The sequence below is a fragment of the Paramisgurnus dabryanus genome, chromosome 1 (genome assembly GCF_030506205.2).
Source record: "Paramisgurnus dabryanus chromosome 1, PD_genome_1.1, whole genome shotgun sequence".
Taxonomy (NCBI): domain Eukaryota; kingdom Metazoa; phylum Chordata; class Actinopteri; order Cypriniformes; family Cobitidae; genus Paramisgurnus; species Paramisgurnus dabryanus.
The window spans coordinates 986,286-1,000,000 of NC_133337.1; the positions used below are offsets into that span (position 1 = coordinate 986,286).

A 13,715-nucleotide genomic window follows, 5' to 3' on the forward strand; every position below is an offset into this window, starting at 1 on the left:
AGGCTTATAGGAGGTCCGGGACCCCCCCAGACCCCCTTCAATCCGAACACTGTATATATCTACGTTCAAGATGTATATGATCTTAAACTTCTGTGAGGAAATTCATGTCTGCGTTGATGTTCAGCTCAGACTTGCAAATTAAAGATCATTTTCTTCACTTTGGTTTGGGTGTCTAATATTAGGATACATTATGGTCTTGTAATAATAATTAAGTATAAGCCTATTTTCATATTTAGACAATGCTTATATTATACTGTATGCAAAAATAAGCTTTTATATCATCAATGACTATGCAAATTAGAGTTAATTCATGGTAATGTTATCAATAGTTGTCAGATAATAGGTATTGAAATAGTGAATATTTTTTTCTCCTTCAATGCATGTGTTTGCCACGGATTGAAGATTGTAAACAGTTTGTTTATTTAATTTTAATTAATAGTTAAGGTACTTTTGTCCCTGAGTTAGATGTTGATTAACACTAAACCAGTCTAAAAATCAGTCCAGTTTCCCCAGCTGTAAACCCACTGGCTCTGAAGTCTTTTTTTTTTTAAAAATGAGAACACATTTAGTTTATGTGTTTATGAGTAAACTTTCAGAATGCTCTTAGTTACATGAATATCTATACTGTATGCATCTGTGAGTGTGGTGGTGCTTATGATGTGTCGCGCTAGGACGAGTGAGCATAAGGGTGAGAGGGAAAAATCAAAGTATACTCACTACAAAAATCTAGACTACACCACTGGCTGGAATCATATTTTTTTTTATTCATGCCAGGTGGACATGCATTTAATAAATCACTAAAATTTCCACTTTTATAGCTTGTCAAGTTTACATGTCCGTGACAATTTGAAATGTGTAACAGTTTCAGCTAAAATCTTTCCTGTTCCTTACTGATCTTGGATTGTGTGATTTAACAACAAATTTTCATTATGACTTAACAATCCTTTTAACTCATATTTTAAAGTATCATGTCAATGTCAATGTCAGCTTTATTTATAGCACTATTCAAACAACACATGTTGACCAATGTGTTTACAACATTTCATTATAGAAGAAATTAATTACATTACCATGGTATTACCATAATTGTACTGCCACATTACTTAAATTATTTTTGTAAGAGTTAATTCAGCATCAGAATTTCCATCGCACCCCCTCCCCTCACCCCACCACCGCCATGAACTTGAAACAATTTGCCATTTCACCCAAAATTGATTTTTATCTCCTATCTAGAAAAACCGAAACAAAGCGTCATCTGCTGGGCTAACACGGAATGACAGGTTCGATTGCACCTAATCGACTTGTATTGCCTGTTCGATTACTAGCGTCTTCCCGCTTTCATTTCCGGTGCAGCATAACGAATGTGTTTCGTTGTGGTGCTCGAGTCCCGGTGGATTTAAAAAAGAACCAGCCGAGATGTCTACTGCCCTTGAAAGCTACATTAACCGTATCCTTTAATGTATTACATGAGCACATTTAAGCTGTGATAGATCAATGGATGTTATAATGCGAGTGTTTCAATAGGCTGCGCGAGAAAATTAGCGTGGCTTACTCATTAAAATGACCATCATGAAGTCAATATCACGTTATGCATGGTATGCATATTTGGTATTTGTAGTACACCTGTATTTGTGAGTGCATTTATTATGCCTGATGTGTAATATACAAACTCTATATGCATATTACAGGTTTAATATATAGATATTATATAGGCCTATGTACTGCTGAAATATTAGATGTGTGTAATGAAGACAATAGATACATATTGGTTCAAAGCCCACTTATTAAAATCGTAATATAGTAAACTACGTTATAGTATATTATGGTAATAATGTAGTATAATTATTACTACAGTAAACACTATTAGTTTTTAGGAATTGTACCACCATCGTATTCTGTGACCCTGGCAGGCGCTGTTGTCGCCGTGCAGTTTAAACCCGCCCACACAGACGAGTTCGGTACGCACATAGATATGTATAAAGGCTAGATGTCTCGTCCGCGCTGCTGGCCAATTGAGTGGAACGTCCGCATTTTGGCGGCCATCTTACCACAGGGCGCTCGCTCACTCGTAGTATTGAGTTTTAATGATGCAGGTACTTTTAAATGACCATAACTTGCTTATTTTTTTACCGATTTTCAAACGGTTTGGTTTGTTATATACGTCAAAGATGTACCTATGACACTGCATACCTATAGGGAATGTGGAGTTGACGTCACGCCGTGTGGCATTATGAGTAATCCGCCACATTTGCAGGATCGCCTCCTATCCCGCTGTATTTGATTTAGTGTGTTGGAGGTTGTTTTTGTATTTTCTGTCGAGATTTTAATAAACTTCGATATGTTTGGTCAGTACTGCTCGATCAAGAACTGCCACAGCAGGTCACACGATCGTTCAGGGAGGAAACTGAACAACGGAATACGTTTTTTTCAGCTTTTATTTTGGGAAAGTCGGTGGAGGAGCTGACGAAAAGACGCCGGATCGCGTGGTTTGCCTGCCGCAATCAGGAGAAAAACTTTTACTTTAAAAAAAAAAAATCCCTTTATCAGCGAGAGTGTGTTTGCTGCATTTTCAGTCATTCTGTAATTTGTGATTAATAAAAGCAGAACCACTTAAATCGTCTTGTTTTTATGCTAACACTGTCAAACTAATTTGTAAATGTAAATTATGTAACGTTATTTATTCATTTCTGATCAACATCACCACATGAGTTATAAAAATAAATCTTTAGACAATTTTGACGATTATAACAAATATTTTTTATTAAATGCAACTGCTCAAACCCAATGTCATCTTACTATGAGCTTGAAGGGATTTATAGCTCTTACACTCCTGCAAAGTGTATGCACTCGATCCAAAAACAAGGTAATAATAACAGATATGTGAGCGGAGGTAGTGCGTCTGGATCCGTAATCCAGTAATGGGCTGCTAAATCATATGGATCTGTTGTTTATTTATCCAAATAAAGTTTTTTGGCAGTAGCACTTAGTTTCTCCCGATAGGGTCCCTTCTCTTTTTCTTTCAAACTCCTCAATTTCTTTGGTTCTTCTTCAAGTTTACCTAGTTTTAGCTTAACACACCCACAATTACATGGCATAGCGGTCGGCGGTGCCTCTAAACATGGCGCCCACGTCCCATAATGCAACACTGCAGTGACGTACATTAACATTCCCTATACTAAAAATAAATAAAAAATTCCTGAAACATGTCAAAGCATCCAGAATTATAGCCACGTTAATAACGTTTGTAAAAAACCAAACCGTTTGAAAATCGGTAGAAAATTGAGCAAGTTATGGTCATTTAAAAGTACCTGCACCATTAAACTCAATGCTACGTGTGAGCGAGCGCCCTGTGGTAAGATGGCCGCCAGGTGATGCCGTTAGGGACTCGGCGGTAAGACATCTAGCCTTTATACATATCTATGGGTACGCAAACAGCGTATAGTCAAACATGTCCGCTAATTCAACACGTGCAAATTATCTTGAGCGCGCCCGTGCACACGACGCGAGCCTAGAAAAAAGTTTGCTGACACGCTGATTAAACCGTACCAAACAGTTATTTAAATAAATATGTTATTAAGCTCTCAAGTGCTTTTAACGTTCTTTTATCATTGTTTCACATGGTTTGTTAGCTTGTTAAAAACAACTTTATCTTTATAAATACAATGTTATATTTAATGTTATTTTTTTTGCCTGCCTCGCGCGCTCCTGTGTGTGGGTGTAATGATAAAGCGCATTTAAATAATAAACAAGTAATAAAGCATTATGTTTACCATCACTATTATTGATGTTTAACCTCTTCTATTTTGTATCTTAAACAGTATCTTGGTCTGATGTGAACACTTACAGTCACAGGTCACCTTATCTGAAAAAGCAATTACCAAAATCTGTTACCCTCCTATTTTTCATGCAGAATGGACTTAATTTTCTCCAAATTCACTATATTGATGTTTAACATCTTCTTTTTTGTATCTTAAACAACATCTTGGTCTGATGTGAACACTTACAGTCACAGAAGAGCATCACCTAATCTGACAAAGCTAAATTACAGGTTACCAAAATCTGTTACCCTCCTATTTTTTATGCATAATGGACTTAATTTTCTCCAAATTCACTCTATTGATGTTAACCTCTTCTATGTTGTATCTTAAACAACATCTTGGTCTGGTGTGAACACTAACAGTCACAAAAGAGGGTCACCTAATCTGACAAAGCAATTACCAAAATCTAGAAAAATGTCTCAACCTCAATTCCAAACTATTTCTTTAAATCGTACATTGAGTACTTAACGGAATGATGGTAAGAAAATAATAATAGTACTATAGTGAAGTAGCAGGTGGATTTGGAGAACATTAAGTCCATTCTGCATGAAAATAGGAGGGTAACAGATTTTGGTAACCTGTAATTTAGCCTTGTCAGATTAGGTGACCCTCTTCTGTGACTGTTAGTGTTCACATCAGACCAAGATGTTGTTTAAGATACAAAATAGAAGATGTTAAACATCAATAGAATGAATTTGGAGAAAATTAAGTCCATTATGCATAAAAATAGGAGGGTAACAGATTTTGGTAATTGTGCTTTGTCAGATTAGGTGACCCTCTTCTGTGACTGTTGGTGTTCATATCAGACCAAGATGCTGTTTAAGATACAAAATAGAGGAGGTTAAACATCAACACAGTGAATTTGGATTCTGTGATGGTAAACAATGCTTTATTATTTAAATGCGCTTTATCACACACAGGCACGCAAGAGCGAGCGAGCGCGCGTGAACGCACGCACACACACACACAGGCAGGCAAAAAATAACATTAAATATAACATTTTATTTATAAAGATAAAGTTGTTTTTAACAAGCTAACAAACCGTGTGAAACAATCATGATAAAAGAACGTCAAAAGCACTTGAGAGCTTAATAACATATTTATTTAAATAACTAACTGTTTGGTACGGTTTAATCAGCGCATCTGTTTCTCCGCTGCACGTCAGCAAACTTTTTTCTAGGCTCGCGTGCACGGGCGCGCTCAAGATAATGTGCACGTGTTGAATTCCGACACGACATGTTTGACTATATGCTGTTTGCGTCATAAGTTCCTTTCACATATACAGTCTTTACTGGTAATTTACTGGTAAATTGCAGTTAACAGATCATGTGTGAACAGAACCTTTCCGGTAAATCAGTGCTCCCAATTTACCAGTAAGACAGGTTGTAAGATTACCATAATTTACCGGTAAGCGCTATGTGTGAACGAAAAATATAGGATTACCGGCATTTAGAACGGACGACGTCAGACCGCGCTGACAGCTTCGGGCCAATCATAATGTTTTAAAACAGATGACGCGTTTACGCCCAGACTGTTTACGGACGTTTTCACACATGCGGTGCTTGAAAGTCGAGCACACCTGAAGTTTACGTCCACATTTCTTCACCAAAGTTGTTTAAAACATCTTACCGCCAAATTGCCGACGTCCTTAGCACGCCCTATGTGAAGCCTAATGTGCAAAAAGTACTGTTGTTTAAAACGCCATCGGTTTGATGTCGCCTCATGCAATGTTGTTTGGTCATGTGCAACTTCGCGACTGTCAGAGTTTACCACAGACGTGAAAACAACAAAATACGGACCGTGGATATGAACAACGTGGATTGTTTACAAATGCAACACTGAGCTCGCCGCGCGCCACAGGTACTTCCGCTTTCTCAACGAATTTACCGGTATTTTGATACTGATGTGTGAATGATGTCTTACTGGTAAAAGGACGGAATGTCACTGCGTGTGTGAACAGCACATTTTTGTATTTACTGGTAAATTCATGGTAATTTACCAGTATTACTGTGTGAAAGAGGTTTTAGAGGTTTGCGTACCGAACTCGTCTGTGTGGACGGGTTTAAACTGCACGGCGACAACAGCGCCTCCTAGGGTCACAGAATACGATGGTCACAGTTTTTGGTGTAACACCTGTTCTATAGTGTTATGTGTTACTTGAGGCTCAAACTCATGATCTTTCACCCATTGCTTTACCAAGATTTTAGCTTATGAAACATAAGACTTGGGTTGTGTTCAGCATAGTGCACTATGTAGTATTTTTTACATGGGCATGCTTTGCTTGAACGACGTAGCCACTTTGTGAACAGGTGAAGCAGAAATGTAATCGCCAAAGAATTGGAATTCTTGGAATTTGATACAATTGCCAAAACCACAAAGGGTGTACATTGTTTTAAAACTCTTTAGATGTAGAAATTTCCCTAACTAACATTTTTCAGGGACTGTTGCCATTGTCACTTCAGATGGGAGAATGATTGTGGTGAGTGTTTCTCAACACCTGATGGAAACAGAGCTGTTTAAATAAAGGAGTGGATTGATGTGATTATATTCACCTGTCTTTAGGGAACATTAAAGGGCTTTGATCAGACAATCAATCTGATCTTGGATGAGAGCCATGAGCGAGTGTTCAGCTCTTCTCAAGGAGTGGAACAGGTTGTGCTGGGGCTCTATATCGTCAGAGGCGATAATGTGTATGTACTATCCCCATTCTTGTATTTCTGGTATTTATTTACGTTGTACAGAACAAATATAGATGTAATTTTCTGGGAAGTCTGTGTCATCTAAACCTTGTGTTGTTTATGTGATTAAGGGCTGTCATTGGTGAAATCGATGAAGAAACAGATTCTGCACTGGACCTTGGAAACATCAGAGCCGAACCGCTCAATTCTGTGGTGCACTGACCCACAGAAAACGACAGACAGATTAATTTTCTTATCCTGAAACTCCACTGTCTCCATTTAAAGACATACCCTAGGAAGTGTGCAGGCTTCGAAAAGCAGCAATATAATTTGCCTTTTTAATCTTGTAGAAAATAGACTAAATGGATATCCTTTTTTTACTTATATTGAAATAAAAAAACAGTGAAGGAAGATTTGTGAAGGAAGTATTTATTTTCAGTGATGGGAGAGGCAAGAAATGTTCACAAATTCACTCTTGAGTATTCAGAGTTTACTTAAAGGAACACGCCGACTTTTTTTGACTTTAGGCAAGGCAAGGCAAGGCAAGTTTATTTGTATAGCACATTTCATACACAGAGGTCATTCAAAGTGCTTTACACAGAAATGAGAAAACAATATATAAAAAAGAAAATGTAAAAATAAGAGATACACGATAAACTCACAATAAAAACAAAGATATATGAGAATTTAAAATAACAATTAAAGAAGATAAATGTGATTTTAATAAAAACAGTTTAAAATGTTAAAAAGAATAAAACAGGAGTAAAAGTGAATTGAGTTAAAGATAATTCACTTCAAAATGAAAAACCCTGCCACCATCCACCCATCCCCACGCTGCTCTAAACCTGCACACATCCCCCCCCTCCGACAAACACAAAAGAAGACACCCCGAGAAATGATGGCAAACACACAGCAGCAAGCAATCATAGACCTCCATAATAGGAAAAAAATATTTTGTAAGTATTTGGATAAATGACTAAGAAAATATTTTGTTAAATGATGGTAAGAAGTTCCATCATATTTTTTTATTCCATGGAAGCCCACGGCCACCCACCGCTGCGTGCCCACCACCACCTCCCAAAATATCCTCCCCCATGCCCACCAGAAAAAAAAAGAAACCCACACAGGTCCAGAACAACACGAGGACGAGAAAACTGTGACAGAGCCCCCATTCCAAAGTGAACCATCCCTTCAAAGTGCAGTCAGTGTGAAGCAGCACAGTGCTCATTCAGTAAATGCAGAGTTAAACAGATGTGTTTTTAATCTAGATTTAAAAGTGTTTACTGTTGAAGCACATCTGATCTCTTCTGGAAGCTGATTCCAGCTAGAGGTGGCATAATAACTAAATGCTGACGCACCTTGTTTTGAGTGAACCCTTGGTATTTCTAACTGACCGGATCCTAATGATCTGAGTAATCTTTTAGGTTTATATTCAGTTAGCATATCTGTCATGTATTTGGGTCCTAAGCCGTGAAGTGATTTATAAACGAGTAACAATACTTTAAAATCTATTCTAAATGTGACAGGAAGCCAGTGTAAGGACCTGAGGACTGGAGTGATGTGCTCAGATTTTTTGGTTCTGGTCAGAATTCTGGCAGCAGCGTTCTGTATGAGCTGCAGCTGTCTAATGGTCTTTTTGGGGATCCCAGTAAGGAGTCCATTGCAGTAATCCACCCTGCTTGTGATGAAAGCATGAACAAGTTTCTCTAAGTCCTGTCTTGAGACAAAACAACTAATTCTGGCAATATTTCTGAGATGATAGTAAGCTGATTTGCTTATCGCTTTCACGTGACTACTGAAATTGAGGTCAGACTCTAAAATTACACCAACATTTCTGACTTTATTTTGTGTCTTTAGACCCCTAGAGTCAAGGTAAGTATTAACCTTGAGAGTTTCATCTTTATTTCCAAATACAATGACTTCAGTTTTGTCTTTGTTTAACTGGAGGAAGTTTTGATGCATCCAACAGTTAATTTCATCAATGCATTTACATAGAGAGTCAATGGGGCTGTAGTCATTAGGTGACAGGGCTAAGTATATCTGCGTGTCATCTGCATAGCTGTGGTAAGCAATTTGGTTCTTTTTCATTATATGACCAAGTGGGAGCATATACAAACTAGATAGAAAAGTTTGTCGGAACAAACTTTATGTTGGCTTGAGAAAGCCTAGTCTGAGAGTAGAGTTTGACAACTTAGCATGAAGCTATCATGATTTAAGATAAAGCTAGCATGATTTAACATGAAGCGAACATGATTTAGCATGAAGCTAGCATGATTTAACATTAAGCTAGCATGATGCTTACACGATTTAGCATGAAGTTAGCATGAAGCTAGCATAATTTAACATGAAGCTAGCATGATGTTAACATGATTAGCATGAAATTAGCATGATGATAACATGATTAACATAAGGCTAGCATGATGATAGAATGATTAGCATAAAGCTAGCATGATGCTAGCATGATTAGCATGAAGCTAGCATGATGCTAGCATGATTAGCATGATGTTAGTAGGGCTGTGACGGTCATTATATAACCGTGAGACCGACGGTTATAGTTGAACACCGTCATTAGAACTCTATAACTGGCAAAACCGTGTTATTAAAATATTTAAAAAAAAATGTATCATACAGAATTTTTAAATACTATTTAAAACAATTGTTAACAGTCTGTGTTATACGCCCCACCATGTTCTCACGCAGTGAAAAATACAGAGCGGAGCAGACACTGACAACGTGCTGACATACAGGACAGACCAGGTTACTTTTCGGTTACTTTTGAGATTAAACATATTAAACAAAGTCTCACCTTTCAAATCATCTCTTCCTTCTAGTTAATTTATAGCATCAAATAAACATGAATGACCATAAGAAGGAATGTTGTTTTAACCGCGGAAAGACGTCAGTACACTCCTCTTTTCAAGTTCAAATTCTCCCATGCTAATCTACTAACTCTCCTGAAAGCACATTCACTGCTTGTCTTGCTGTTAATTTTAAATAAACGTAGAGTAAGTAGCTAATCAGTGTCTTGTTTATTCAAACGCCGGTTTACTTCGCAAGTGTGAGCACTGAACAGCGCGTACTGTATGTGGAGAGCGTTTGCCGCGCGTGGCCATTGTCGGCTGCGTTTGCTGCGCATACTGTGCAGTTTAGTAACAGTATAAAAATCTCAAGTTCATATTACTTTACTTTACATGCATTTATGAGCAAAACCTCTTCAAGACGCTTTTTAACCCACATTCTGGTCCATGTAATGACAGATATAGACACAATTAAATCTGTTTCTCTGAAGATTATCAAAATAGATGAGAGAGGATTCATTTATTCTGAGCAGAGAGTGACAGCGCAGTCTTCTGTCAACAGTGTGTTTTTAAATATTTCATTGCTTTCTGTTAAATTGCTTAAAGTCATTACTGTTAAAAACACACTTGGCATCACATTCATGATTTTATGGTAAAATGACACTTTCGCGTCAATCCACAAACATTTATACGAGCAAAACGCCCCCCACAGACGGTTATGTTATGAACCGTCACATTTGACTCACGTCATAACCGTCATCACCAATTCTGAAACCGGCACACCCCTAGATGTTAGCATGATTAGCATGAAGCTAGCATGATTCTAGCATGATTAGCATGAAGCTAGCATGATGCTAGCATGGTTAGCATGAAGCTAGCATGATGCTAGCATAGTAGTTATAACGGGGCAGCATTCGTCAAACTTTTATGACCCCCTCCCCCACCCGGTGACAGTTGCTATCTGACAGGTCGTTTTTATGACCCTTTGACAGGGGGCGGGACCATCAATCAAAATCTGGACAAGTTGTCAACTTTAGACAGAAAGTATTTAATGTTTTTATTGCCGGTCATTTAGAGTGATTGTTTTTCCTGAGTGTGTTTTATGTTAAGCGTATGGTGTCATGTTTAATGACGGCTCGTGTTTCGACATTTACTGTTTATTGACATTTGATGTCAGATCTCAACCATCCTCCCACCTTTGCTCGCCCCGTGCGCTTCTCAATACTGACTTTCACACCGCGGGTGTGTTGTTGAATCTAAAGTTTTGCAACAGCATAAGTTTATTTAAAGGCAATCACTAATCATATATATATATATATATATATTAGATGTACCAGGCTACGCTTAAAGCCGATGTTTTCTATCGAGCTATAGTTTCTGATCAGACACAAAGTCTGAACTAAATAAAATTTTAAACGGTTCACGAAGTCCGGGAATCTTTTCATGACCTGGTCTACAGTTTCACGCGTATTAAAGATCCGGCGGTGTCTGACAAAGCGTCGGGTGATTGTTCATATCTGTCATTTAAAATAAAGTTAATAAATGTAATTCTGTCCACTATGGCAAAATAGGAATTTATTTTAGATTTAGACAAATCATGAACAATGCTACGATTAAAACATTTGTTTGTAACATCACAAGTTATTTAATGAAATATTCCGTATACGTGTATAGTTTAAGCAATGATCTGAGCCATAACCTTCGGAGCCGGCAATACTATAATCTTTAGACAAAAGTCTAAACTAAATACAATTTTAAACGATTCATGAGTTCCGTGAATCTTTTCATGACCTGCTCTATAGTTTCACGCGTATTAAAGATCCGGCGGTGCCTGACAAAGCGCAGGGTGAGTGTTCATATATGCCGTTTTAAATTAAAGTTAATAAATGTAATTCTGTCCACTATGGCAAAATAGGAGTTTTATTTTAGATTTAGAGGATTCTTTAATCATGTCTATGATTAAGACATGTGTATACGTGCACCGATGGTGACAGAGACCTTATATCTGACGTTAAGAAACTTTTAAAAGATTAAAGACGTGTTCATCCATCTTAGGAGGTTTTTATTTTTAATTAAATGATTCTTAAAACCATGTGTGAAAAGGTGTATATTATACAAAGAGTCTTACATTGTCTGCTCTGACAAAAATAAAATATTATTTTAGATTTTATGTCAATTGACTGCGTGTATGACAAATATAGTTTGATATATACGTTTGTATTGGCAAGAGACTTCTGTAAAGTCACGCAAGAATAAATATTTTAGTTGTAACTGGTTAACCTTAAATGTACTATTATCTATTTAACTATAAGCTATATTTTACTGAACAGCCTCAAAGTTTCTGATGCTGAACTTATGACCGTATGTGATAGATATTTCACAGCAGGGTCAGTTTGTAATCTAGGTAGAGTCTTTTAAAACTGTAATGGTAAAATGTAATATGGACACTCTGTCAAAAATAAAGCATTTGTTTGTAACAAATTATTTAATGAAATATTCAGCAGTGGTATAGCGATGAACAGTGCCAAAACCACCGGGGACACCAATAACACATTCTTTAGACTAAAGGCTATTTATTTTAAACTAAATAAAAGTTTAATCTTTTCAGACATAGTATTCTGATCACACCATTAGATCGCGCTCCGGCGTTTATAATAGAGAACATACGCGGATGAGTGTTCATATCCACAGTTAAGAAACTTTTAAACGATTAAAAACACTTTCATATCATTTTCTGAGTTTGTTTTAAATTAATGACATCTTAAAATCAACTGTGAATATGTGTTTATTACACAATAAAATGTAATTCTGTCCGCTCCGGTATAATAGGGGTTTTATTTTAGATTGGGACTTTCTTTAACCAAAGGCTCTGATTAAAACATGTGAATGCGTGTACCAACGTTGCCAGAAAACGTACGCTGATGCGCTCATATATCTGGCGTTAAGAGCCTTTTAAACGTTTTAAGACATTTCACCCTATTCTGAGTTTAATTCATTAATGTCATCTAATATCCAAGTGTACATGTCTATTTACGATAAATGTAACACGGTACACATTTGTCAAAATAAAAGGGTTCTTGAACATGTTATTCCAGTGGGTGTTTCTTGTTTTGCGAGTGTTCGACATATTTATTGATGTGGAAAAAGTTTGTTGTTTGGACGAGCAGTTTCAGTCTCTCTCTCTCTCTCTCTCTCTCTCTCTCTCTCTCTCTCGCTCTCTCACTCTCTATCACCAGGCCGCTATCAACCAGCAGACAACCCCCAGATGTCTGGACAGAGGGAGTGTTGGTAAAATAAAAGAAACTCAGCCCCCCATTGTCAAAAAGTAAAAGGCTTATTTTAGATTTCAGGCTTCATTACTCAGATACAGATTAAAGCATGTTATTTCTTATTCGTAATTTAAAGAAACTTAGAAGTTTTAAGACATTTCATCACACATCCTATGATGACATAAACCCTTGTGTTAGCCCTTAGAGTACAACAAAACGGGTGCAAATATTATTTATCAACGTTTGATGTTGTTATAAACCAGGTTGTCACATACGTGACAACAATCATTGCTTTAAAGACAAAACATTTAACAAATTTGACATTTTGTTAAACATGGTTGTGTGCGTCCACAAACACAACATCAGTTAGGACATGGTTCTACATAATATTAAAATCACGGGCTTACGTTAAATAGGTAAACCTTAATTTTTACTAAATAAAATAAAAATAAACTATTTTAACATATTATCCGATATTAGGTTAGGTTTAAGATGAATTAGTGTCTATAGCTTTACGAATTACATCGTAAAACCCCCAGCGGATATGGTGTGTGCGTGTGCGTGTGCGCGTGTGCAATGGCTGTTATCACGTGGTGCGGACCGAACGACCAACGCTGCGGGGGTTGTGAAGCGAAGAATGAGTTCAGATGAGAAGTTTTTCCTTCTGAACACAGAACCTTTACCAAAAACGTAACCCGGATTAACACATCACAGAACAATTTGAACAACCGTGTCGGATTCGTACACACCAGAGGTCTGTTTTATGTTTTGCAGAAACTGTGGAAGCTTTTGATGCTGCCAAGGTGTCCGAATTCGCAAACAAACTATCAAACGCAACGCGGCGGAAACAGTGGACACGATCCTTTTGTTGCTGAGAAAGCGATTGAACTCAGAAACAAACAAGCAAGCAAAATTGTCTACGAAACTACAGATTCTTGAAAAAGATGGCACAAAGATCATTCGAACGACTACGCAATGGCCAGATGGGGTATGTGTACGGGACCGACCTTTTTAAAGATATGCTTAAAAAGAACTACAAGCGCGAGATGTCCAATCTACTATGTACTGTGATATACAAAGAGGCCAATGTGTGCATGCCTCCAAACTATTGCGAATCTAACGCCGGTCGTGTAACCAGACTCAAGGAAAAAA

The 13,715-nt window shown here is 37.3% G+C and overlaps 1 protein-coding gene across 1 annotated transcript; it reads left to right on the plus strand.

The window, feature by feature from the left end:
* Positions 1 to 1,301: 1,301 nt before the first annotated feature.
* lsm8 (LSM8 homolog, U6 small nuclear RNA associated) lies at positions 1,302 to 6,907 on the plus strand. The gene is made up of 4 exons (XM_065265645.1): positions 1,302 to 1,447; positions 6,257 to 6,297; positions 6,381 to 6,508; positions 6,628 to 6,907. The coding sequence occupies exons 1-4, from the start codon at positions 1,417 to 1,419 to the stop codon at positions 6,716 to 6,718; spliced, it is 291 nt and encodes a 96-aa protein (XP_065121717.1). The 5' UTR covers positions 1,302 to 1,416; the 3' UTR covers positions 6,719 to 6,907.
* Positions 6,908 to 13,715: the final 6,808 nt, after the last annotated feature.

Bases quoted from the DNA above. Each gene is read 5' to 3' on its own strand.
- lsm8 (XM_065265645.1), top strand. From the start codon at position 1,417: ATGTCTACTGCCCTTGAAAGCTACATTAACC. The intron at 1,448-6,256 runs GTATCCTTTAAT...AACATTTTTCAG, and splicing joins CCTTGAAAGCTACATTAACC to GGACTGTTGCCATTGTCACT. The intron at 6,298-6,380 runs GTGAGTGTTTCT...ACCTGTCTTTAG, and splicing joins CAGATGGGAGAATGATTGTG to GGAACATTAAAGGGCTTTGA.